General features: G+C 47.5%; 1 protein-coding gene across 2 annotated transcripts in view; it reads left to right on the plus strand.

Annotated features, from left to right (window-relative positions):
* Fam20a (FAM20A golgi associated secretory pathway pseudokinase) overlaps positions 1-27,934 on the plus strand; it is a 56,925-nt gene that overhangs the window by 23,740 nt on the left and 5,251 nt on the right. Inside the window, exons 1-6 of one of the 2 annotated variants that reach the window (XM_045158608.1) lie at positions 17,225-17,366; positions 17,581-17,765; positions 18,378-18,428; positions 21,055-21,133; positions 26,374-26,466; positions 27,560-27,675. In XM_045158608.1, the coding sequence (XP_045014543.1) occupies positions 17,738-17,765; positions 18,378-18,428; positions 21,055-21,133; positions 26,374-26,466; positions 27,560-27,675 (367 nt within the window). In that variant the 5' untranslated portion in view covers positions 17,225-17,366; positions 17,581-17,737. Of the gene's footprint in view, positions 1-17,224; positions 17,367-17,580; positions 17,766-18,377; positions 18,429-21,054; positions 21,134-26,373; positions 26,467-27,559; positions 27,676-27,934 lie in introns of those variants that run through there. The other variant, XM_004655656.3, reaches the window with a different exon arrangement.

The following is a 27,934-nucleotide window of genomic DNA, read 5'->3' on the forward strand; positions in this document are numbered from 1 at the left end:
TTCCCAGTGGTATGCAAAATAGAGCTCTTGCCTTCACCCTGGTCATCAGAACTAGGGAAATGGGAAATTAAGCAACAGTGTGAATAATTCTTCCCAACCTTCCTTCCCAACACCCAGCAATCACTAAACAAATGGAGTCCCAGAAGTCAGAGTAGCAGTTATAACTCCCATGTGCAATCACCCATTTACTTAACCCTTGCTAAAATCCCATATGGTGGGCTCATATATTCTCCCTACTCTTCAGATGGGGGTGAGACAAGACAGGCTAGATGGCTTGTGCCAGGTCACACCACTGCATGCCAAGACTCAGAGTGAAGCCCTGTCCTTCCCACTCTCCTCCATCTCTGGGTTTGTGCTCATCTCATCAGCAGCAGTCACTGAACCACAGACACGGCAGCGCTGCCCACACTACCTGCTCCTGAAAGTTGAGCTTTGGTCGGGAGCTGGATGGAGCAGAGTCCTTTTCAGGACTATAGCACAAACTCTAAACCATGGAAACACTTCTGGCCTGCTCTTCTTGGCTCCACTCACTTCCTTTGTAACTCTTCTGATAATCCCTTGGGGAGGCAAACGTGGTGCAATTAGGAGTTCGCTTTGGGGTCCAGTGGGTCATTACTATTGCTTGCCACCCTTTTGCCATGGACGTCGTTGGGCCTCAAGAGCACAAGATGAGGGAGGAGGTTGATGATGAGAAAAGGACAAAGTGGGGGATGGGTTCTTTGAGTTCGTGGTTTGTCAGCCTGTTTATGATATCCACAGGACGGTGATGGAAAGACATCTGAGAAAGGCAAATTCGAGGGAGAGCTGGTTCTCTGTGTAGCTCTGTAGTAAGCTCGTGCAGCAAGCTGGAACTCAGCACTGATATCTCAGGAACAGTTCATGCAGATGCCAGTGAAAGGCCACTTCCAAAAGCCAATTCCCCCCTCGGTTCTAATCATGCCTATTCCATGTTATGACCATTCTCTTCCTTGGGAATTGGCTAGGAAAAGCAAGAAGGCTCATTAGAGAGGGATGCTGACTTCGCTGTAAAATAAGGCATCTAGGCCGGGAAAATGGCTCAGTGGACAGAATATTTGCCGTACAAGCATGAGGGCCTCAGTTTGGATCCCCAGCACCCACGTAGATGATGATGGGTATCACATCCCAGAGCCAAGGAGGTAGAAACAGAGGACTTCTGCAGAAAGCTGGCCAGCTAAACTAACCAGATTGGCAAGCTCTGGTTCAAATGAGAGAGTCTGCCGCAATAAATACAGTGGAAAGCAATTGAGGAAGGCAACCTACATCGACCTCTCACCTCCACACGCATATGCTCACACGTGTGCACACACACATGCACAAATGTATGCACAACACACACATACACAAAAAGAAAGGAGAGGGACGAGGAGAAAGAGGGAGGGAGAAAGGAGGAGGGGAGGGGAGAGTTAGAGAATGAAAACCAGTGGCATGTCAGTTGTTTAGGAAATGTTTCTGGAGTATGAACTGTACACATGCCTGACATGAAGTTGCTAAGGCTTCCCTCGCTCCTGTGTGGAGTCCGGGAGAGTTAGAGTCAGGCTGCGAGTGCAGAGAGAGTGCGTGCGTCCTGCTCTAATCCCGCACTCGGAAGCTCGGGCAGAGGGTCACTGGAGTTCAGGAGCTTGAGACGGGGGGGGGGGGGGGGGGGGGGGGGGGGCGGGGGGGCGGGGGGGGGCCTGGACGACACAGCACGACTTTGAGAAAGAAAATGAAGTAGTAGAGGGGAGAAGAAGGGTGGGATTTCGTTAATCCGGTTAATCCGATATCTTCCCTGCTGATCTCGGGGTTTCTAATTCTAAATAAATGGCCATTGTCATTTTAATGCTGTGCTCATGTTCCTTAAAGAAGACTCCCCCCCCCCACACACACACACCCTCATAATTCATATGAACTGCAAGTCCCATAAAACACGGGTCCTTTTTTGCCAAAGGAAAAAATGTCAGGGTGAGGGGGACTTGGCCAAATCCATCTCAGTTGAGGGGTGGGGGGAATTAAATAAAAAGCAACTCTGAGGAAATGTTCTTTCTAAGGCCAATGTCAAGATAAGAACACTAAACTAGACATATGGATCAAACAGATGCAAGATTTAATTGAAAGCTAAGTATCATAGAAAATTCACTGCAAAGCTTTCATGACTTTCTAACAATATACCTTGTAGAAACTTGGAAAATCAGTAAGAGTATACTTACAAATTCTATTCTAATAGACTCAGAGTTCTGGTGCAATTCCAGGAGAATCTGCAACACCCCCCCCCCCACCCGCCCCAGGTTTGGAATGTGATGAAACTTCTACTGCAGGAAATGTCTGGGAAGCTAATGGCCAGCCGTTTATAGGAAAAATTACCACGTGCATAGCACTTTACCAAGTACTGAGGAGGGTTCAAAAGAAATCCAAGGTGGAGCTTTGCCCTCAAGAGTCATGGCGCTCAGTTGAGAAGATAATCATGGTATAACACATTGACCAATAAACTGGGTTTACAACAAAAGGAATTTTGCGTGGGTATCTCCTAGCCTCATTCCCGCCTTCTGTCAGGACCCCCCCCCACCCCCCCACCCCGGCCAGTGACTAGGGTTCCATGAACCTCTGCCAGTCACCTCCCCTAGCCCGCTGGATGGGGCCTGGGGCTACTCACCCCAGGGCTCCCCCAGCCAGGAAGTGCTCAGGAATGAACAGGTCCGGGAAATGAGCTGGGGTTTAAACAGAAAATAATTAAGGTATTATCACCAAATTCCTCCCCAGGCTGCCTCACTGTGAGCTCTCCAAGCAGGGTGTCAATTCTAACATCTTGGTAACAGTGAATCTAGCAAAATATAACTTTTGTGGCATACAATTTAAAGAGCTACACTTGAGAGACTTTGGCATCTTTGCTCCTAGAAGAGACGCTGTGGCCAGATGGCAAAAAGAGACTAATTATTTCAGCAGAAAAGACAGAAGAAGGATTTTTTTTTTTTTCTAAGTTCAGTTTTAGTCCATCCTGACTCAGGAGAACTGGGAAGCTGAGCAGAGATGGCAGATGACACAGGGGAAAGAAGGAAGGATGCGAGGCGAGATGTCTGGGGCCTTCAACACCGTTCTCGTTGCTGCAACAAGACAACAGACCAGAAGCGGCTGACAGGAGAAGAGGGTTTATTTCAGCTGACAGTCTCCAGGGGAGCTTTCCTTCCGGCTGGAAAAGCAAGACAGAGCAGACAGTGGACATGACATCCGTCCCAGCATGACGGGAAAGCTGGCTCACATCCTCACCTATCAGGTAGAAAGAAGTACACTGAGAGAGCTAGTCTCAGCATCCAGTGGGCAGGACCCACGAACCTCAAGGTCCACTCAGTGCCACACCTCCTCCCAAAAGGCCCCGCCTCACAAAGGCTCCACAATGCTCCGGAATAGCCACTACTTAGGAACCAAATATCCAAAACACAAGAGCCAGGCTAGAGAGATGGCTTAGCAGTTAAGCGCTTGCCTGTGAAGCCCAAGGACCCTGGTTCGAGGCTCGATTCCCCAGAACCCATATAAGCCAAATGCACAAGGGGGATGATACATCTGGAGTTCTTTTTGCAGTGGCTGGAGGCCCTGGTATGCCCATTATCTATCTCTCTCTCTCTCTCTCTCTCTCTGCCTTTTTCTCTGTCTGTTGCTCTCAAATAAATAAATGAAAATAAACAAAAAAAAATTTAAAAAAAAACACATGAGCCTATGGGGGAAATTTCATTTAAACCACCACATACAGTAAACATGCAGGTCTATTCTCTTATACTGGGGTTGAATAAGCCTGTGGTTCCAGAAAAATGCATAGGATGGTTTTCACAGACATGTGCATGATCATGGGTGAGATAAGGAGCACATTTATTTATTCCTTAAACAATACTGACTGGGCATCTGTCTCATGCCACATAGTAAGAATCCACTGTTTAGAAAAACCAGAAATAGATTCTGCCCTGCGGTGCCTAGGGTTCGGGTAACCACAAGCCACAGTGAGACGATGAGCTATGTGAAGGAGAGACACATTATACAGAATTGCATTTGCTGATTATGGTGAAGAGAGCTGATCAACCCGAATCTGGAATGGGTAGACCCAGGTGGGAGGCTGTTGAGGAAGTAGGTGACTTACACCTGGGTGGCGAGGTGGAGGGAAGAGGGGGAGAGGCAAAGCTAGTAAGGCGGTAACACCTCCGTGACACGGTCTGCTGGCAGAGTGGACACTGTGGAGAGACAGAGCAAATGTGGGGTCACTGCTGGCATTCCTAGAGGAATAGTGGTACGTGTTCCCTGCTCAGCTCAAAACCTGCCGTCTGGCTCCCATGTGTTTTGCTGGAGACTAACACACTGTCCTACCCTCACCATTGGAGAGATCCACATGTACCTGGGAAAACATAGGAGGAAAAGGGCCACAGAAAAGAAAATCCTGATAACCTTGAGTGTAGCATTGCTTGGGAAAGAAGTCTGCAGATCCAGCCAAGGCTCTTGAAAGTACAAGGAAACCCTGGATTAGCTAAGTGGGCCCTAACTGGCATCAGAAGGATTCTTATAAGAAAGAAGGGGAAGAGGCAAGATGACCACATGGGCAAGACTAGAGTGATGTAGCCACAAGCCAAGGAACACCCAGCGCCCCAAAGCCAGAAGAAAATGAAGAATGGAACAGACTGCAGGCGCGTGCCCACGATCCTGCACGCCGGCACGCAGAACCAAGTGTGGGGGCAGCTCTACAGAGGACAGCTCCAGCCGGTCCGGGAAACATGGGGAGACCTTGCCCCAGAAACAAAACACACTGTCTCAGGAAGCTCTCTTTGGGAGCAATGAACAGACATCTATTCACCCGGGTAGGACTCAGAAGACAAAGTCCAATTATACCAAAACCAGTCTGGGTGAGCCAGTGAATTCATTGGGTTACTTCCAGAGCAGAGTGAGGGGCAGTTCCCAGGAGCAGTGGATGACCCAAAGAGCCACCACCAAGGGGTCTTGCCCATTCTGGATGGCGACCCCCCCCCCCAGCCGCTTGGGTGGAGCTCCCTGTGTCAATATTACCCCAGTGCCCGCTCCTCATCTCGGGGTGAGAGCTTACTCACGCAACATGGAGCCCCCAAAGCAGCTATGCCATCTACGGGTCTCACCCCATTCTGAAGGATGACCTCCCACAGCCTCTTCCACGGGGCTTCGGCTTCGGCGTCACCGCTGTCTCGGGGAGCCCCTCCCTCAGCCTGGGCCTGAGAGCTTACTCAAAGGCAGCTGCATCGCGGCACAGCCCAGCCCAGCACAGGGACACCCACCCCACGGAAGCCACGCCTCTGGAGCTCGGGGCACAGCCTGCAGGCAGCTCCACTGGCCAGAGGGTCTCAAATGACTTGCAGGAGAGCCTCAGCCCTAAGCAGCCGCTTTCCCTCCAGGTAGCCTTACGGGAGAGTCCTGCAACCTCTTTCCAGACTTGTTGACTTCCTGAGCCTTTTGAGCTTCCTTCCATCTCACGAGAGGGAATGTTTCAATTCAGAGGAAACTGCTACTGCTACAAAACACAAAGTGAAATGATGGATGGATTGTCCCTGAGGATCTCCAGAGGGTACTACTGATCTGCCCCAATTCTTAGATTTTAAATTTCTGGCCTACAAAAGTAGGAGATACTAAGTTCTTATGGTTTTAAGCCATTAAGCTGCCATGGCAGCCACAAGAAATTAACACTCCCCCAACTATTCATTCCCCCCCCCCCAAAAAAATAATCAGAGCTGGTGATAGGCCAAAGTAAGTCCTAGTTCCCAGGCCTCAATGCTGGACCAACTTTGAGTGCAGCAAATGGAGCGCTCCCCAAAGGATTCATACCAGGCCTTGGCCTTCGCCTGGTATCTACCACACCTTCATCTGGGTTCTTCCTTCCCTTTCTACCAGTTTATTCACAGATTTATTTACTGATTATAAATCACCCACTCCTAAACCCACTTCCCAAGGTCAGTTTCAGAGAGGTCTGTGTGGGGTAAAATCCAGAGCTGAGGCTCAGGAAGGTCGTGTGTTTGGGCCATGCTTCTAAAACGGGGGCTGGGACAACTCTGGAGGATAGCTGTTTAGGAACACAGCTCCACCCCGTCATTCACTTTCCAGTTTGTCAAAGACTCCCTCCAGTGTTGCCATGGCAGAGGTGAGTATTTGAAGCAGAGACTGTTTGGCCCCCAAATGCGAAGCAGCAGTTATCTTGAGGGAACCATGCAGCAGGCTGCTGTGTCACCAGTGGCCTCTGGATGTTTCCAGGTTCTTGGCATCTTATCAAAAGAACTGAAAAAAAGGCACTCAAGGGATAATGAAGCAAGTTTTACTAAGAGCAAAGCAAAAAGAGCGCAGGTTTCAGACACAGTGCCAACAGAGGCAGCGAGCCACCTGAGAAGGCCCTGAGGAACAGCAGGTCACCATTTGGGGGCTTCTTTTATGGGTCTAGGAGAAGGAGGTGCTGGATGCTAAGGGGCACCGTTTGGGTGGTCCTCTATTTTGATTGGTAGACTCGAGTTCTGTAAGTTTTTATCTACTCTTTTATGTCCCTTCCCACAATGCATCTAATTTTAATCATATGTGTGCTCAATTATATATAAGAATAAGTAGAGGCAGGAGGATCTCAGTGAGTTTGAAGCCACCCTGAGGCTACATAGTGAATTCCAGGTCAGCCTGGACTAAAGTGAGATTCTACCTCAAAAAACCAAAAAGAAAGGAATAAGATGATAAGTAGGCGTTCTCCCTAAAAGCTCACTCAGCTCACAGTGTGCCTTACTGAACACGGATCCAGAGCCAGTTAAGGTCGGAGCGGCCCCTTCTCCCAATCCTGGATGTATCCGGGAACATGTTTGAATATAGACTGGGTGTCACCAAGGAGTTGCTAAGGGGAGTAACTTATTTCTATTATTTAAAATGGGTAGACCTGTAACTTCATGCAGAAAGGGGTCTCAGGTTGCCAACAAGGTTGCTGGGCACATTACAGGAAATGGTTGTGTTTATTACAAAAGCCAAACAGTGTGGTATACCTGTACTAAACTATTCCCGGCATTTGCCTGCCTCTGTTGGACCTACAGCTCAGAGTTAAGATAAACTCGTGAGTCCTCTGCATACAAAGGGCAGTCAAAGCCACAGGTATGACTGTAAGCACATCTGATGTAAGGCTATAGAAAGGAAGGGAGCAAACAGAACCCTGGGAACTCTGACGTTTCCTGATGAGTCAAGACAGAGGCCACGCAGCCAGAGGGGCAAGAGTCCGTGCAAGCAAGCCCCTTTAACCTGTCACCGTAACAAAAGCACCTGTACTTTAAATCTAAGTATGGAGTGACAGTGTTCTTCCCAGTCTATTTCCTCCAGACAAAGAAATGCAGGCACCAGAAGGTGTTTCCAGACCTGAAGCCATGTGGTCAGTGACTAGGACTACGGAAGGCTGCCCCAGCCTGTGAAAACCTCTCCAAACCCTCCCTGAGCCCTCTGAGTCACCGTCATCTCCCCTCTTGAGTCTTTCGACACCTGGCTCATAAATACCACACCCCGGTGACTCTGCCCTCCAAATCCTACAATGAAAAAGAGCCTGTGTTGGCACCCTCAGCTCCTTGTATCCCATGACACAAGTGAAAAATCCAGGCCCTATGTAACACACCTAAGCCTCACCTTCAGGCTGTCCACCTCTCTGTCCCATTCCAGCAGACGCCCCCTCTTGTGTCCCAAGTGCAAACCTGTTGGGACTTTCTGTTTCCCTTGAGCTTGGCTAATGTGTCACCTCCACACCAAGACACCACAGACAGGCTATGGCAGAACTCTGAGGTCCCTGGAGGATCTTCGACCTTGCAGACATGCTAAGGCATGTAGTTGGTGGTGTGTAGTCAAAGCCTATGGCTGAGATGTTGTGCCTTTGCCTGTGGGATGGTTCAAGGGATTTTGCGGCAGCTTACAAAGCTGATGGTTTCTAGTTACTCAACAGAACTGTGACTTTGAAACTGATCAGCCCCGTTTTCTCATTTATAAATCAGAAAAATAATGAAAATGACATTTATTATTATTGTTTTTAACCTCTAAAAGTGGGCTGAGGAGATGGCTCAGTGGTTAAATGCATTTGCTTCCAAAGACCGCAGGCCCACATTTAATTTCTCAGCACCCACATAAAGCCAGGCACAGAGAGACACAGGCATACAACATTCATTTGCAGCAGCAAGAGATCCTTGCGTGTGCATGCACATGCACACACAAAAATAAATAAATAAATAAATAAAAAGGGAGCTGGAGAGTTGGCTTAGCAGTTAAGGCACTTGCCTGTGAAGCCTGGGGACCCAGGTTCGAGTCTCCAGTACCCATATAAGCCAGATGCACAAGGTGGCACAAGAATCTGGAATTCATTTACAGTAGCTAGAGGCCCTGGAGTGCCCATTCTCTATCTGTCATCTATCTATCTGTCTATCTGTCTGTCTATCTATCTATCTATCTATCTATCTATCTATCTATCTATCATCTATCTAACTATCTTTCTGCCTCTCTCTCTCAAACAAATAAATAAAAATAAAGCTTTGGATTGGCAATTTTCACACATGTACAGAGTGTATCTTGATCATAACCCCCTTGCATGTGCCCTTCCCCATTCCCTTCTGCTCACCTTCCTTTCGACCTGCTCCTCTTGCACTTGGATGCCTTCTTTAACCATCCATGGCAGAACGTTGCTGGACCCAGTATCCTGAGTGCCGTGTGCAGGTACAGACAAGTGCTGTGAGGTCATGAGTGTAATAGCCACTTCTGGAATACAATGTCCCATGGCACTCGTCCCCATCCTCCAGCTCTTACATTCTTTACACACACACACACACACACACACACGCACGCACACGCACGCGTGCACACCCTTTTCTGCAACGTTCCCTGAGGTTTGGAGAGGGTGATATAGACGTCTCACTTCGTGCTGAGCTCTCAACAGCAACTACTCTGGATGTTTGACATTTATTATTGGGCATTACTGCTCAGAATTCTAGGACAGTGAAGCAGAGAGCTGTTTGGGTCCCCACTTTCCACATAAGTAACCTGAAGCTCAGAGGCAGCAAACAATTTCGATGTCACGTTCTGGGTCTTCTCACTGGCAAATTCAGGACAAGAATGGAGCTCATCGAGTGACTGGAGGGTCTTGGGGGTGTTACACCCCAGCAGCAGACAGAGCTGAGTCGTTCCTGTGGTGACACTCCTGAACAGCTCCTGCTCAACTTGCAGTGCGTCGGTGACACTCCTCATTGCAGCAGAGGTCTGATAGTGTCGCTGTCATCACTGCGGCCACAACCAAGCCTCGTGTGGCGCTTTATGCTGTTCATTCTTTATCTGGGAGTGTCAAGGACAGGTGTGCACTGGAGATGGGATGCGTGAGATGGTCCTTGAGGGAATTACACACATAAAGACTAGTGCTAAAACGAACCAAAAACCATAGGCGCTTCCCAAGAAAGGGCTGTGAGAGAAACAACAGCAACTCTAATGTAGTTTGGAAATGAAACAAGGAGTTAACTTGGCACCGAGAAAGGGCGGAACAACTGCCCATGGCACAGACCTATATGTTCACCTATGCACGACCCTGAAGTTAGGAAAGTGGTTTAAAAAAGAATCATCCAGGCACAGTGGCTCACACCTATCAGCCTGGCACCTGAGAAATTGAAGCAGGAGGATGACAGGTTTGAAGCCAGCTTGACTTACATAACAAAAAAAAAGTAAAAGAAGAGCTGGGGAAGAGATATATCTCAGTGAGTAAAGCATAAGGACCTGAGTTCAGATCCCCAGCATGCACATAAAGTTCCCAGCATGGTGACGCATGCCCGCAATGCCAGTGCCGGGAAAGCACAGACAGGAGGCTCCGCCAGGCTAGCTGGTCTAGCTGAATGGGTGAGCGCTGACTTCAGCAAGAGATGTGTCTCCAAGACGATGGAGAGCAATAGAGGAAGATACTCAGTGTCAACCACTGGCTTCCAGGTACATTCACACACCTACACACACATGCACACACGCACACATGCACACATGTGTGCACGTGCACTAAAGAGTAAGACAGGGAGGAAAGGAAGAAGGAAAGAAAAAAGTCCCTAATAATTGTCAACATCGAGAATGAGTTTCACAGGGCTGGAGAGATGGCTTAGCGGTTAAGGCACTTGCCTGCGAAGTCTAAAGACCCAGGTTTGACTTCCCTACAACCCACATAAGCCAAACAAACAAGGTGGTGCATGCATCTGGAGTTTGCAATAGCTGAAGGCCCTGGCCCACCCATTTATTCTCTCTCATCAATAAATTAATTTTAAAAAATAATGAGTTTCAGACTCTCGCTTGGGCACTAGAGCAGAGATGGGACGTGGCTGGGCTCTGTCCCTCGGAAGTGGCATGCAGCTGTGTGGCATAGGAGCTGGCACTGTCTCCACTGCCAGCTTACAGGTGACACATCAGGAAGATTTGCATCTTTCAAAGACTAGAACACGAACCCCGCTCAGACCGCTGGAGGGCGCTCCATTCCAGGCTAAGCCCGATGGCTGCACCGTGGCACACGAAGGTGCCCCCGAGCCACCTCATGCCCTCTGGCTTTCTGGCTCTTTCCTGTTGTTTTCCCCAGGTGACAACATTAGGGAAGTTTTCTGGTTTTGTTGTTTTGTTTTGTTCCAGGACAGCCTGAGCTACAAAGCAAGACCTTGTCTCACAAAAGAAATAGAGGGCTGGAGAGATAGCTTAGCAGTTAAGGCGCTTGCCTGCGAAGCCTAAGGACCCAGACTTGACTCCCCAGAACCTGCGTAAGCCAGATACACGAAGTGGCAAATGCATTTGGAGTTCATTTGCAGTGGCTAGAGCCCCTGGCATGCCTACCCTGTCTCTCTCTCTATCTCTCTCATTGTCTCTCAAATAAATAAATGTTGCTTTAAAAAAAAACAAAAGGAACTAGAATAAAGAGCGTTCTGTATGCTTAACTGAAAAACTACCAAAATCTTCTGACATGAGACTAAAAAGAAAGCTTCAGGATAATGTGGGTGTTATATCATATGAGTAAAATCAGGTGAAAGCGGTAAAAAAAAAAAAAGTAAATAAATGATATTATTTATCTCTGGAAAACAGATTTCTGAGATTTGAAGTTTTGAGTCATGTAAACATATTTTCTATTCAAAACGAAATAAGCAAAATCAAACATTTTTAAAGCTCCTTCCCCAAATCTATGTGATTCCTTTTAGGAATTGCCGTTTAGGGAAAACTCCATCTCTGTACAGAGAAAGGGGGAGAGAGTAACTTTTATATCTCCCCTTAAGGTCTTATGATTTATAATTAAGACTTTATTTTTATTTTTTAGTATTTTATTTATTTATTTATGAGAGGGAGAAAGAGAAAATAGGTGCACCAGGGCCTCTGGTCACTACAAATGAACTCCAGAGCATGCGCCACCTAGTGCACCTGGCTTACGTGGATACTGAGGAATCGAACCTGGGTCCTTAGGCTTCACAGGCAAGTGTCTTAACTTCCAAGTCCTCTGTCAGTCCCTTATTTATGTTCTAATTTGAGTGTGCACGTATGTGTGTATGGGTGTGTGCGTACCATGGCACATATGTAGGGGTCTAAGAACAACCTCAGGGTGTTTGTCCTTTCGCTCCGCCTGCTTTGGGAGACAGGATCCTCGCCGTTTTGATGCTCGCTGGCCCACAAGCTTCTGAACCTCCTTGCCACTGTCCGTCACATGCAGCTTGATGTGGGCACTGGGGACTGGAAGCCAGGTTGGCAGGCTTGCAAGCAAGCACTGTTAACCACTGTGCCATCTCCTAAGCCCTCATTTTCATTGAAGGCAACACTATAGTACTTGGTGCTTTCATTTCCTGATGTGTGTTTTTCTCTAAAATAAGACCAGCAGATAATCTAGGATAACCTGGTGATACTGCCCCACCTTCACAGGCCTCATCTTATATAAATGACTTTTTATGCATCCATTCAAAATAGATTGATTCTTGCTACTGCCATGTTGAGCCACCATTGCAGAAGTCTACTTCGTTTTTCTTAAGCATAAAATGCAGCAAGGGGAGAGAAAACAGATTCTCTGTATTGTTACCATTTTATTCTTTCATTTTATTGCTTTTATTTATCTCCTTGCAAGCAGACAGAGACAGAGAATGAGTATACCAGGGCCTCTAGCCGCTGCAAACCAACTCCAGAAGAACGCTCCACTTTGCGCATATGGATTTACGTGGGTAATGGGGAACTGAACCTGAGTTATTAAGCTTTGCAGACAAACACCTTAACCACTGATCAATGTCTCCAGCTACCATTTTTATTTTGTGAGCACACAGCCATCATCAGATAGGCCAGAGCTGAGCAGCCAGCTTTCCCGAGGGAAGAAAAACCCTAACTTGGAACATCTGCCAATTACCTTGGTGTAAAAACAGCAAATATGGCTGATTTCCTGGCCAGCCTGAAGCTTCAAGCTATGCACCTAAGCCATCTTCAGTACTTTCCAGCTGCATGCCCACCCAGAAACAAAGAGCTCTCAAGCAAAGCTCCCACAAGAAATAAATCCCTTTTGACAGCTGTGCTTTAACCACTAGGAGGAAAAAACAAAAAAAACAAAACAAAGAAACAAGGGCTGGGGAGGTGCTCTAATGTTAGACATAATTGCTCACAAGGCTGAGTTCAATTCCGCAGCACCCACATAAAGCCAGATGCAAAACGATACCTGCATCTATGATCCCAGTGCACCTATGGCAATGGGCAGTAAGGCCAGGAGAATCTGGAAGTTTGCAGGCCAGCTGGACTGAGGCACACACTGTGGTAAAATAAGAGAGACCCTGTCTCAAAAAGAATGTGGAAGGGCTGGAGAGAAGGCTTAGCGATTAAGGCACTTGCCTGCGAAGCCTAAGGATCCAGGTTCTATTCTCCAGGTTCCACATAAACCAGATGCACATGGTGGCACCTGCGTCTGGAGTTCATTTGCAGTGGCTGGAAGCCCTGGCATGACCATCCTCACTCTCTCTCTCTCTGTCTCTAATAAATAAATAAAAATAAATCTAAAAAAAAAGAATGTGGAAGGAGGAGGCAACAACCCCCATGTGCTGTGGCATGCACATTCCCAAACATACACACATCCACATATAAAATATACACACATAAAATAAAAATGAAATAAAGGGCTGGGGAGACGGCTCAGCAGTTAAAGATATTTCCTTGAAAAGCCACCTGGCCCAGGTTCAGCAATACCCACATAAAACCAGATGCAGAATGTGGCACATGCATCTGGAGGCTGTAATATGCCCATTTTCTCTCTTTGTCTCTACTTTCTCCTTACAAATCAGTAAAAGCCATTTATTCATTTATTTACTTAATACTGGAGAGAGAGAAAAAGGTATGTAGAAAGAGAGAAAGGGAGCGCCCGGGCCTTTAGCCACTGCAAACTAATTCCAGATGCATGTGCCACGTTGTGTATCTGGCTTATGTAGGTACTGGGGAACTAAACGTGGGTCCTTTGGCTTTACCAACAAGCACTTTAACTGCTAAGCCATCTCTCCAGCCCCATAAAAATGATTTTTAGAGGTTAAAGTAACATAGCCTAGTGTGGTGGCACACACCTTTAATGCCAGCACTTGGGAGGAAGAGGTAGGAGGATTGCTGTGAGTTCAAAGCCACCCGAAGACTGCATAGTGAATTCCAGGTCAACCTTGGCTAGAGCAAGACCCTACCTTGAAAAAATAAAATAATAAAATTAAGAACACAGAGGTAGCTCATAGTGATACTCTCTTCCCTCTCCACACTACCACCCCAGGAGGAGTGTGGCCCCTGCTCTGGCAAGGACAGAATAGCCAACCAGTCCCCACCTAATAGTAAATGTGACTACGTTCAGAAAGCGCTGCTTAATAAAACAGCTAGAGTCCATGAGCCCTGTGCTCCACCCCCTCCTCCCCACTTCTCCCAAACCCAGCCCGGCCAGAGTAGCTGGATGCCCTCCTTGCTGCCCAGCCCAGCTCTGTGCTGCTCGGGTTCGGGGTGGCTTGGCCCAGGCCTTCCCACTCCTTCCAGCCAACTCCCGAGAGAGTCTGACGGTCACACAGCTTTCGTTACAGGGTTCCCCAGGGACGAGCTCCTGCCAGGGTTTGGAGACTTCCAGACCTAGTCAACAATTTTTACCCTTTCCCTTGATGTTCATAAAACACTAGGTCTAGCAAAGTTTAATATTGGCCATTTAAAACAATCATACAAAGAGTACACGTCGCTCTTTTGCTGGGGTGGAAGAGAGAGGAGTCTAGGCTCACAGGCCTACTGCTGGCCTGCAGGGACCCCATGAGCCATTCCCCCAACAGCCCAGGGCTAGCCAAGGGCTTTTTCTTGTGGGAAGGAAATCTCAGTCATCTTTCTTCAACTACTGGAAACAACATTTTTTAAATAGTGATTCTTCACCTTGCCTTGTCTCATTTGAAACCCCAGAGTTCTGTGTCTGGGGGGCACTGAGGAGGCATTCGTGTGACGTCACATTGACACAGATAACTGCCGCAGGGCAGGGAAATCGCACGAGCTGTGGCGTGCTTGGTCTCCCACCAGATACTTCATAAGTGGAACCAGTACTTTTTCCAAAAGGATATTATAAATTCTGATTTTTAAAAATCCGGCTTTCTAGCTTTACTTATTTTCTTTGAAAAATATCCAGAATAAATTATTTGCCAGGAAAATGCTTCATTTTGCTTGCAGCCCTGGCTTCAAAGTATAGATCATTGTCTAGCCTGTCAACAAATATCTGATGGATGGATGATTGAATGAGTGACTGTCCTCCTTGCTACCTCTGCTTACATATGCCAGCTATCCAGTTGCTTCAGGGCCTTAAATCTATCAGACCTCTCTCTGTGATCATTCTGTAACCGACTTCTCTCTTGCCAAGTGACCCTGGAGGACTCAGAAATACAAATTTTATCCCAAATTTGGTTAATAACTTTAGTGGCAAAATAACACTCTAAAGTCTATATGATTAGTTGTCTGCACTTAGCAAAGACAGACATCAAAACGGGCATGGTGGTGCACACCTGTTCTCCCAGCACTGGGACAGCTACAGAAGGACGACTGCAAGTTCTGCGTGTGAGGACCGTATGGAGAGACCCATCAAGGAAGAAGGACATTGCTATATTGTTGATGACAACAGCAGAGAGATGGCGACAGACACTGAGAACACTCATCACTCAAAAAAAAGCAGAAATCCAGAGGTTGCAGAGCACTCAACACTAAAGTAAACTTATAATTACACCCACCCAGCCAGGCTCCAGGAACATGGCAAAAGAGGGGGTTAGAAAGACTGTAAGAGGCACAAGGTGGGAAGGAGTATCCAGAGGCATTAATCCCCTCACCAAGACTGACCGATGCATTCCCAACCCCACGTGAGCACCAGGAACCCCACTGAGGAGCTGAGGACACAGAAGAGCACAGCCTGGTGGGAATATGACTAACACATAATTCGTTCATGCACTGAAGTCCATAACAAAAAAATAGAAAGGGAGGGAAAGAAGAAAGGGGACAGAAATAAAGGCAAAGAGGAAGGAAGGAAAGAAAGTGCTACAGAGATAGTTTGGTAGTCAAGGGTTCTTGTTTGCAAAGCCTGATGAACTGGGTTCCATTCCCCAGTACCCATATAAAACCAGATGCACAAAGTGGTGCATGCACCTGGAGTTTATGGTGGTAAGAGGTCCTGATGTACTTGTTTTCTCATTCTCTCATTTTTTTTCTCTCTCTCTCCAAATAAATAATAAGTAAAAATTCTAAAAAAGAAAGGGAAGAAGGAGGAAAAGAGAAAGAGAAAAGAAAGAAAGAAAACCAAGGGAGGGAAGGAAAATTATTATGTAGAGTATTTTTAAATTTATTTTTATTTTTATTTATTTGAGAGTGACAGAAAGAGGGAGGGAGAGAGAAAGAGAGAGAGAAAATGGGTGCGCCAGGGCCTCCAGCCACTGCAAACGAACTCCAGACACGTGTGCCCCCTTGTGCATCTGGATAACTGGGTCCTGGGGAATCAAGTCTCGAACCGGGGTCCTTAGGCTTCACAGGCAAGTGCTTAACCGCTAAGCCATCTCTCCAGCCCGAGTATATTTTTAATAAGTAGAAACAGGCTGAAAATAAGCACATTTGGCCTTTCAGCGTGTTTATAAACAAAGTATGCATTCATTTTTTTGGACCTAACACAGTGCCCTCTGTTCCATGGGTCAGAAGTCAGACAGACGGGGCTTGTTCTCTGCCAGCGTCTTGAGATGAAAATCAAGGTGTCAGTCAACTGCGGCTGAGGAGTCCCCTCTCAGCTCCTTCGTGCTGCCAGTAGAATTCCGCCCCTTGATGTCACAGAGCCAGCGCCCCACTCCCTGCCGGACCTCAGCCAGGAAGCAGTCTCAGCTCCTTGTGGAAGCTCAGTGGTCCAGGCCCTTGGCCTGCTCCATCTTCAAAGCCAGCCACAGTGGGCCAAACCTTTCTAAAGCTGTGTTATCTCCATGCCTTTTCCTTTTGCTACCATCCAGATAAGACCCGTGCTTATAAGAGGTCAAGAGGTTAGATCAACTGGCACTGGATAATCTCGCTTCTTCAACTGTGATATGGAACACTGCAAAATATGGGAGTTGTGAGAACGCATCATGGCCCCAGGTCTGGGGATGAAAGAGGCCATGGAACTGTGAAGGCTAATTCTACAGCTCTGCACACCATAAGACCTCGTGTTTTCTTAGACATCTGTGATATGCTTTCCCAAAATGCACACTGTCTTTGATTATATTAATAGAAAATGTCTATATAGCAGACTAGAGAGATGGTTTAGTGGTTAAAGCATTTGCCTGCAAAGCCAAAGGACTCAGGTTCAACTCCCCAGGACCCACGTAAGTCAGATGCACAAGGGGGCGTGTGCATCTGGAGTTCATTTGCAGTGGCTGGAGGTCCTGGTTTGCCCATTCTCCCTCTCTCTCTCTCTCTCAACCTCTCTCTTTCTATCACTCTATCTGCCTATTTCTGTATATCTCTCTCTCAAATAAATGAATAAAAATAAAATATGTTTTAAAAAAAGAAAATATATGAGAGTGATTGCCTCTTCTCCTCTGCCCTGGGCAATCCACTGTTGAGGTGGATTTCATTCCAGTTGTTGGAATTAATTAATAAGCATAATTTTATGTCTCAGTCCATTCAAGCCACTGTAATAAAATACTATAGATTGGGAGACTCATAAATAAGAGAATTTTTTTTTTTTTTTGCTGAAGAAATGGCTCATCAGTAAAGAACTTGCCAAGCAACTATGAGCCCAAAAGCATGAGTTTGGACCCCAAGAGCCCACTTGAATGCCAAGCAGATGTGGTGACCCATGTGTAATCCCAGCAAACCAGGATTTCTGGGTAAACTGGCTAGCTAGACTAGCCAAACTGGTGAGTGTTTCTGTATTTATGTCTGCATGGCATTGTGTAACTTCACATTCCTTAGATATTAAGCTATCTGTTAAGGAGATACGAGAGGCTGTGGCCCCTAACAGATGACCCCCACACTATTGAATGAAGGAAGCATCCAGACAAAGGGCCTCAGAAGGTTTTGCATTCCTGCTCCACTAAGTTAAAAACAAAACCTCTCTTCTGGTTCTTTCAGACGCCACAAGATATACAGAGAGCAGCTAAACCTCACCTCCTTGGACCCCCCGGTGCAGCTCCGACCTGAGGCCAGCTGGGTCCAGTTCCACCTGGGGATCAACCGCCACGGGCTCTACTCCCGGGCCAGTCCTGTGGTCAGCAAGCTCCTCCACGACATGACACACTTTCCCACCATCAGCTCTGGTGAGGCTCGTGGCGTTGGCCAGGAGGGAAGACTTTCTCCCACAGGCTAGTTTAAGCCACCCCAGACCAGGCCCCAGGAAACGTTAAATGATTGCCTCGAACACATGACGGATAGGTTAATGAAAGGAAAAACACATTCCTTTTGAGAGATCTTCTAGCCGTCATCTCGTCATAACCCGGTGACATAAGGCTCAGGGGAGGCTCCATGCTCTCACTACAGGAAAGCGGGCACTCCGGTTTACTGAGTGCATCCTTTGAACTGGCACCGTGTTCTTTTACACAGTGACCTTCCGGCACGCACACGCTCAGTGCCATTTGCACATGAGAAAACCGAGATCAGAGAGGCTCGGCAAGCTGGCCAAACACAGCAGGCTGCGCTGAGCCTCCCACCCACGTGTGACCACGGGGCACAGGGTGTGGGGCCAGGGGCCCATGGGTGGGAGATTAGCGCCCCTGGGCTCTGAGAAGGCCCTGTGGAAAAGCCACAGCTAAGGTCCCGAGGCTACGTCTACCACCCATGCTGGGCATCCAGCCCCAGGCTGAGGCCCTGTCTGTGATCGGCTCTCCCAGGTCTGCTGCAGAGGTTCTCATCGGCCTTCTTCTCCTCAACAGATTACAGTCAGGACGAGAAAGCCTTGCTGGGGGCGTGCGACTGCAGCCAAAGTAAGTGGCCTGCTCCGGCCTCCATCCAGCCTCCAGTGAGGTGCCTTCCTGCCCAGTCTCTGAGCAGTGCACACTTCTCACCTAGCCGTAGAAACGAAGGCCTCTAAGGAAAACTATGGGGCTGGGTGGATGGCTTATAGCGGTTAAGGCACTTCCCTGCAAAGCCTAGGGACCCAAGTTTGATTCCCCAGTACCCATATAAGCCAGATTCACATAGTGAGTAATGCATGCATCTGGAGTTCCTTTGCAGTGGCTAGAGGCCCTGATATACCCATTCTCTCTCTCTCTCTCTTGCTCTGCTTCTTTCTCTCTCTTGCTCTCTCTAATAAATAAATAAAAATTTATAAATATATACATATTTAAAGAAGAACTCTGGCTGGGTAGGTGGTGCACACCTTTAATCCCAGCACTCAGGGGGCAGAGGTAGGAGGATTACTGGGAATTTGAGGCCACCCTGAGACTACACAGTGAATTCCAGGTCAGCCCGGAATACAGTGAGACCCTGCCTCAAAAAACAAAAAAAAAAAAAGTAAAAAAGAAAAACCCTGGTATGGGGATAAGAACCATAAGCATATTTCAGAGCTTATTAGAAATAAAAAAAAAAAAAAACCCTTGGTCTCTGCCCTGATTCCTGCAGCAGATCTGAATGTTGGTAAACCCTCCAGTGACCGGAGAACATTTTCGAAGTGAAGAGGTAATTAATTGTATAGGGCCATGATCCATGATGTTAGCAATATATCCTTATCACCTGGGGAACTCGGGAAAGTGCCACTGCTTCAGGGGTTTGGGTCCATGGCAGCATCTTTTTTTTAATTTGAGAGATTTTTTTTTTAATGTGAGAGAACTGGTGCGCCAGGGCCTCCAGCCACCGCAGTCAAACTCCAGACGCATGTGCCACATCGTGGCCTGCGTGACCTGCTATGCTCCTGTCACCTTGTGCATGTGGCTTACGTGGGTCCTGGGGAGCCGAACCTGGGTCCTCAGGCTTCACAGGCAAGCGCCTTGACTGCTAAGCCAGCTCTCCAGCCCCCATAGCAATATGTTTTTTTCTAGGTAATTCTAATGCAGCCAAAGTTGAAACCCATCGAGGCTACGTAGATGGCTCTGTGGTTAAAGGTGTTTACTTGCAAAGCCTGCTGACCCAGGGTTTGACTTCCCAGCACCACGTAAAGCCAGATGCGCAAAAAGGTGCATGTACCTAGCATTTGTTTGCCATGGCAAGAGACCCTGGTGCGTATGTCTGCACCCCCCCACACACAAGTAAATAAATGAAACCCCCTGGGGTAAAGGAATCAAAGCCAGGAGTCAGGGGAACACGCACAGCTCTTTTGTGGGTGCTGCAAACTGGTTCCAGGTGGGTCTGGACACTGTAGTACCAGATTACTGCCAGCCACAAGTACCTTGTTCCCCTTCCTAAATGTGTCAAGTGCATATCAAAAATACCTACATGTGTGGTGGCACACGTGACCGTGACGCCAGCACCGCAGAAGTGGAGGCTAAAGGACCGCGAGCTCCCGGACAGCCCGCGCTGCATAACAAGTGCAAGGCCATCCCGAGCCACACAGCAAGACCTTGTCTCAAAATAAAAATTAAAAACAAAAGGAAAGAAAAAAGAAAAGAAAGGGGGAAAGGCTGAGGAAGTGGCCCGGTGGTAGTGCTTGCCACTTGTCTAGCATGCGCAAGGCCCTGGGCTGGATTCCTAGCACCACACAGCAAGAAATTCACAAAAAGAAAAAAGAGAAAGAAGGAAGGAAGGGAAGGTAGGAAAGAAAGACAGAAAAAACAAAAAACGTGTGCCCAGGTGCACAATTGTGCCAAACCCTCCTCCCAGGCCCCTGGCAGGAATCCTAATCTGGAAGTGAGATAAAGAAGTCTCACAGAACAGACTGCGTAATCAGAACCTCAAGGTCGCCATCCGAACCCAAAGAGGAGAGGCTCAGTCCTTCTTAGGACAGCATTTGTAGAAAAACATCGCTCTGGGGAACCCAGTGTTGACCTTCTCCCAAACTGACAGGAGAATTAATTGTACTCAGCCCCTGACCACACGCTCCACAGCCCAGCCTGATGCCATGCACTTGACCCCCCACACGCTGTGAAAGCAAATCCCAGTCTTCAGGATCTTTTTTTTTTTTTTTTTGGTTTTTCGAGATAGGGTCTCACTGTAGTTCAGGCTGACCTGAAATTCACTATAGAGTCTTAGGGTGGCCTTGAACTCACGGCAATCCTCCTACCTCTGCCTCCCGAGTACTGGGATTAAAGGCGTGCGCCACCACGCCCGGCTTCGGGATCTTTTTTTTGTTTTTAAATTTTTTCTTTATTTTATTTATTTATTTGAGAGCAACAGACAGAGAGAGAGAAAGAGGCAAAGAGAGAGAGAGAATGGGCGCGCCAGGGCTTCCAGCCACTGCAGACGAACTCCAGACACGTGCGCCCCCTTGTGCATCTGGCTAACGTGGGACCTGGGGAACCGAGCCTCGAACCGGGGTCCTTAGGCTTCACAGGCAAGCGCTTAACTGCTAAGCCATCTCTCCAGCCCAGGATCTTTTTAAGTAATAGAAAAGGGCTGGGTTTATGAGCGAACACATAGCAGCCCTGAGCTGAGGCGTCACCTTTCTGCCTCCCACAGTTGTGAAGCCCAGTGGGGTCCACCTGAAACTGGTGCTGAGGTTCTCGGACTTTGGGAAGGCCATGTTCAAACCCATGAGGTAAGTGGAGCCTTCCTCGTTGCCATGCCCCTTGTGTGGCGGCCCTGGGAAGAACTTTGACCAACTCGCAATGAAAGTGACCTAACATCTTCATACTGGTCACCAGGAGACTATGTGAAATTTATGCCCCACATATAGAAGTATTTGGGGTGATTAATACTAATAATTAAAACAGGAAGGCCTAGCCTTCCCAGCCCATGCCACATCTACGCGGCACACGCTCTACATCATTGTGTCTTTGGGTCAACAGCCTTATCACACAAGTGTTGAAATAATGTCCAGCTTGAGGTGAAGACAGGCTGTGAGAGCCGGGTCATCCCAATCGCCCTGTTGCAAACAGTGGACCAAGATGCACACACGGACAGCTAGACTGCTAACCACAGCCTCCCGCTGTCGTGCCAGCTTCCGTCCAGGGCTAGCACCCTTTCTGACGTCAAAAAGCTTGCATACCGAAGGGGGATAGGGGGATGACTCGGTGGTTACAAGCGTGTGCTCACCCAGCCTGCTGGCCCCAATTCAACTTCCCAGTACCCAAGTAAAGTCAGTCACAGAAAGTGGAGTATGTGTCTGGAGTTCTGAAGAAGTCTGAAGAAGCAAGGGGCCCCAGTGAGCACTCACGTGCATGTGCACACACACACACACAAGCTCTCTCTCTCTCTCTCTCTCTCTCTCACACACACACACACACAAATAAAAATAAATAAAAATATTTTAAGTACTTTTGATTAGAAACCTAGACAATGTAGAAATGCTACTGTGAAGTCAAGTACATGTTTACATTAATTTACATTTATACTAGGAATAGCAGCTTGTATGTTTTTGAAGTTCATAGTATATAAAAATTACATAGTTTTATTTATTATAGGTTACCATATTTTATATGGGTGGAATAATCTAGGGCTGGGAAGATGGGTCAATGGAAAGGAGTACTTACTGCACAAGCATAGGGATCTGAGCTTAATCCCCAGCACCCCCATAAAAACTGGGTAAGGCTGAGCATGCCTGTAATCCCCATGCTGATGGGGACAGAGACAGGCTTGCTGGTTAGACAGTCTAACCAAAAACTGATGTGAGGCAGCTGAAGCGTTAAGATACTTGCCTCAAAAGCCTAACGACCTGGGTTCAATTCCTCGTACTCACATAAGCCAGATGCTCAATAACAGAGATAGAACTGGTGTGCCAGGGCCTCTAGCCACTGCAATCAAACTCCAGACCCATGTGCCACCTTGTTCACATGTGTGACCTGGTATGCACATGTCACCTTGTGCATCCGGCTTATGTGGGTTCTGGGGAGTTGAATCTAGGTCCTTAGGCTTCGCAGGCAACTGCCTTGACTGCCAAGCCCTCATAGCTTGCCTCTAGAGTTCATCTGCAGTGGCTAGAGGCCCTGGTATGCACATTCTTTCTGTCTCTGTCTTTCTGTCAAGCTCTTTCTCCTGCTCTTACAAATAAATAAGTACAGTATATTTTAAAAAATGGTGTGAGCTCCAGGTTTATTGAGAGACCCTGCTTCCAGGAAATAAGCCAAAAGCACAATAGAGCAGGACACCTGACTTCCTCCTCTGACCTCTGCACACGCGCACACTGGGAGCTTGCAAATGCGTGCAGACACACGTGCACACACCACACGTGCGCGCGCGCGCACACACACACACACACACACACACACAAACCCACAGGTCTGTGCATGGATTAGACACATATTCTTTTTTTTTTTGTGTGTGTGTGTGTGTGCATGCACGCTTTTCCTGGGGACATTTAAAAAGGGACCTCATATTCAGATATATAGAACCTAAAACCAATAAATAAGCAGGGTACGGTGGCTTATAGCTATAAACCCAGCGCTCAAGAGTCTGAGATAGGAGGATCACCAGGAGTTTGGGGTCATCCTGGGCTAAAAGAGTGAGTTTCAAGTCAGCCTGGGCTGAGTCCCTGCCTCAAAAAAAAAAACAAGTAAAAATAACTGATAAATAAGTTGTGGTTTTTATTTTTTTATTTTTTATATTTTATTCTTTTATTTATTTATTTATTTGAGAGCAACAGACAGAGACAGAAAGAGACAGAGAGAGAGAATGGGTGCGCCAGGGCCTCAAGCCACTGCAAACGAATTCCAGACGCGTGCACCCCTTTGTGCATCTGGCTAACGTGGGTCCTGGTGAATCGAGCCTCGAACCAGGGTCCTTAGGCTTCACAGGCAAGCGCTTAACCGCTAAGCCATCTCTCCAGCCCTGTTGTTTTTATTTTTAACAGACAGGGTTTTGCCCTATCTGGTCTCAAACACCTGGGTTCCAATGATCTTCCTTTCTGAGGCCTTCAAGCAGCTGTATTTCTCTTAAATAAGATCCGCTGCAAAGAGCACCCACAGCAAACAGCAAACAGCCCAACCACAGTCACGTGACCCTTTGGCCCATTGCTCAGCTGATGGAGAGCTATCAGCAAGGTTCTGGGCAGTATGGAGTTTTAAACGACTGTCATGGTTACTCGGGCACAGTACATGAGTACCCGTAAGACAGCGCCAGTCAGCGGAGGAAACATGATGAACACTGATGCAGAAACCTGAGACATTCATGAGACGCTTAAGTATCGTGACGCCTTCAAATGTACCACAAGTCACCAGGTCGGTAAATCACACTCTTGAGCCAAGCATGACAGCACACGCCTTTAATCCCAGCACTCAAGAGGCCGAGGTAGGGAGTTCAAGGCCAGCCTCGGACTACAGCGGGAATTCCAGGTCAGCCTGGGCTAGAGTGAGACCCCAACAAAACAAAACAAGAACAAATTGTGCTCTTGAAGTAAAAGCCTCAGAGACGCTGCTAGTTTTTAAAACACAGAAGCTAATAGGGAGTATGGATAAGCCTCACTTTCACTTTTCCTGTATCAGCAAGGAAAAATGACTTGAACTTGCAGTATTGAATCAACATTTGCCGAAAAATAAAGGAACATAAGAAATAATGAAAACCCCTTCTCTGACCAGCCAACTAGAATCAAAGACAGACTTTGTTCAAATAAACCAGCTCTTTCCCCTGAATTTTAAGAGAACAGACTTCACTTTCCAGCGACAGATTCGAGCAATAGCGCTTCCTCTTAAGACATAATGCCAAAGTTCATCCACAATTTTATCTTTTTTTAAATTTTTTTTTAAATTTATTTATTTGAGAGCGACAGACACAGAAAGAAAGACAGATAGAAGGAGAGAGAGAATGGGCGCGCCAGGGCTTCCAGCCTCTGCAAACAAACTCCAGACGCGTGCGCCCCCTTGTGCATCTGGCTAACGTGGGACCTGGGGAACCGAGCCTCGAACCGGGGTCCTTAGGCTTCACAGGCAAGCGCTCAACCGCTAAGCCATCTCTCCAGCCCCATCTACAATTTTATGAAACTTAGCCCAAAATCAAATATAGTATTCCATCAAAATACATGTCTTTTTACAACGATGCATTTTTTTCTATCAGTAATCTGAAATAAAAATGACTTTTGTCCCTTTTCAAAGGAAAAATCAACATTTATTCTTGAATAATATAAATCCTAAACATAAGTACAATAGTTTTAAATGATATATATATTTATTTATATATATGTAAATATAATATTACACAGTGAAAAGTATATTCAGGAGGGCTTCCCAACATACAATGATTACTGATGTCAAGTAAAAAGTAAGTTTCAAGCCGGGCGTGGTGGCGCACGCCTTTAATCCCAGCACTCGGGAAGCAGAGGTGAGAAGATCACCATGAGTTCGAGGCCACCCTGAGAATACAGAGTGAATTCCAGGTCAGCCTGGGCTACAGCAAGACCCTGCCTCAAAAAAAACAAACAAAAAATAATAATAAGTTTCAAATTTAAAATAGATCATATTCCATCCCAAAATGAAGAAATGATATTTTAGAAAATCCCAAAAGATGTCTGAGATAGACGTTCTACTGAGTGAAATTCGGGAACTAGAGTGAGAACGGGGGCAGGGACAGTTGCTGCTGGCGTCAAATCCAGTCACGTCCATGAGAAGTGGGTCAGACTCGGGCCTGGAGGGCTGAACTAGACACCCAGCTGGCCCTCTGAAATAGAATCCCTACTTTTGGCAGCGCCTCACTGCGGTTTGTAGAACTCACTTGTGCTCCTCTGGCAAAGCGCACTGGACTGTCTCGGTGCTGAGGACGGCTTATTGCCGGCTCTCTGCGGCTCTGCGTCTGTTTACATCACATCGCTTTTCCAGCCTCCGTAGCGGTCCCACACTGGGTTACAAACTTATGCCAGGATCCTCACCCTTCCACATCTGTTAGCACGAAGGCAAAGTCATTTGGAGGTCGGAAGTCGGCCCAGGGTGCCTTCATGGTTGAAAGGCACTTTCCTGACGTCACACCTAGCTGGCCCATCGGGCGCAGACAAGCCGGGGCTTTTTAGGAATCCATTAACGATTTGAAAATGCCTATGGATCGATATTCTCCATGCCAGCCTCATTCTCAAGACCTACCTGAGGTTCTCAGGGGACAGTCTCATGTATTTCTCCCAAAATGCCCTAAGATTGAGAACCTTCCAATGCTTTCTCTCAATCACATGACGTTTCATCGTGCCAAGTTCTGACTCACCCCCCACCTTTCTTCTTCCTCAGGCATCTGGGTCTGCGCCACCTCTGCTCCTGCTAAGTTCCCTCTCCCCTTTACAGCTTAAAAGAATGCTTTTTCCCCCCTCCTCCTGAAACCACTGTTTGTTTGTTTGTTTGTTTGTTTGTTTGTTTGTTTGTTTTAAGAATTGACCACTGGTGGGCTATAGAGATAGTTTAGCAGTTAAAGCACTTACCCGCAAAGCCAAAGGACCCAGGTTCACTTCCCCAGTACCCATGCAAAACCAGATGCACAGGTGGCATATTGTATGGAGGTCACTGGTAGTGGCTGGAGGCCCTGGTGCACCCATTCTTTCTCTCTTTCTCCCCCCACCCCCCCAGATAAACAAATACATAAATAAAATATTTTTAAAAAAAGAACTGACCACTGTCCCCCTGCAAAGCTTCTTAAGAAACTTGACATGGTGGTCCCTCCACGACAATGGCTTACAGAAAGCCTGCCTCTTCCTACCTTGTGTGTCTCCTCCCAGCCAGCCCAGGGACCCAAGGGCCATGCACATGGAAAGGATCTTAAATACAAGGTTCTCCTCCTCCTTACCTTCGCACCGCTGGTCACACCTCTGGGCTCTCTTCTGAGCTCACTGCTGAAATCCCAGTCCAGGGCGTGATTCCTTCTTCCTTCCAGACAGCAGCGAGATGAGGAGACGCCTGAGGACTTCTTCTATTTCATTGACTTTCAGAGACACAACGCTGAGGTCGCAGCTTTTCACCTAGACAGGTAGGTCTGGCCCCTGGAGATGTCACTGACTACAAAGGTCAAATCCCCCAGGGAGGGGTCACTGCAGACACAGTGGGGTAGGGACTTCCTGGGATTTGCTCTTGCTGGTTCTTCAAGTCAATACCTCCCTCCCACCCCACGTGTGGAAAAAAAAAACCACAGATCATTTAATGTAATGAAATGATCAATTTATAAAGGAAACAAACACAACCATAAGGCTTACAATGCCACCTTAGACGTGACCAAAATGAGAATCGCATTCCCATTTACCCAAGGAGTCTTGGAGTGAGTGTATCAGTTACTTGACTCATTGTTGTGACAAAATACGTGCCAGGAAGCAGCTTAGGGAAGGGAAGGGCTTACTCTGACTTGCAGTTTCAGGGGATGGATTCGGCCACCAGCAGGGAGGGCTGGGTGGCAGAAACAGGAAGCAGAGGTGGTCATATTCTATCAAGAAGCAGGAAGCAGGGACAAACAGGAAGTGGAGCCAGGCTATAAAACCTCAAGGCCCACCCCCTAGTAACTCACTTCCTCCACAAGGCTCCATCTCATAAAGATTCCACAGCCTTCCCAGACAGCACCATCAGCTGGGATCTAAGTATTCCAACACATGAGCATTCAGAGCACCACAGTGATGTTGGGAAAGGAAAAGACCTGGCTAAACTTCCAGTGTCCCACCCCTATTGCTCAGCCATTGCTACTCAAAGCATGGTGTGTGCATTCAGATCATGGGCACCCCCCCCCCCACCAGGGCTCTTTAGAAATGCTTCCCCTGGATGAGACTGTTCATTTGGACAAGACTCTGGTGACAAGGTATGCACACTCAAGTCTGAGAAGCGCTGACCAAACACATGGTTTGGATGGTGGGTTTGCCCAGGAGGCTCTATGAAAGGATTCCTACTGCACACCTTCAGGCTGGGATTTGCCCTGGGCACAATCTGCTAGCGCCACACAGCAGAGACACCCTCAGTAGTCACACTACCTACACAGTCAGACTCACCAGGCTGGCTCCAGCATGTGCTGGTCCAGGGACAAGGCTTCTCCCCAGTCCCTGACCATCCCTTGGACCCAAACAGAGCTTCCTCTCTTCCAGGATTCTGGATTTCCGACGGGTGCCCCCAACAGTGGGGAGGCTAGTGAACGTCACCAAGGAAATCCTAGAGGTAACCAAGAATGAAATCCTGCAGAGTGTCTTCTTCGTCTCGCCAGGTAGGGAGCCAGAAAGAACCATTTTCTGGGTCTTAAGTAAATGGCAAGGCGGCTCGTCCACCGTCCCATACAGCAGTGGCGTAGTCACACCTCATCACTAGCATGTACATTGTTGGGTGGGAGCGCAGTGTCACCAGCATTCCAAACACTTTGTTCTGCTTGAGCCTCACACCTGAAGAGTTACAGACAGCAAAGTGTGTGAGATGCTGACTGGCCTCTGTGGACGCTGACGCTACAATATTAGCCTCCTTGGACCAAA

The sequence above is a fragment of the Jaculus jaculus genome, chromosome 9, assembly GCF_020740685.1.
Source record: "Jaculus jaculus isolate mJacJac1 chromosome 9, mJacJac1.mat.Y.cur, whole genome shotgun sequence".
Lineage (NCBI taxonomy): Eukaryota > Metazoa > Chordata > Mammalia > Rodentia > Dipodidae > Jaculus > Jaculus jaculus.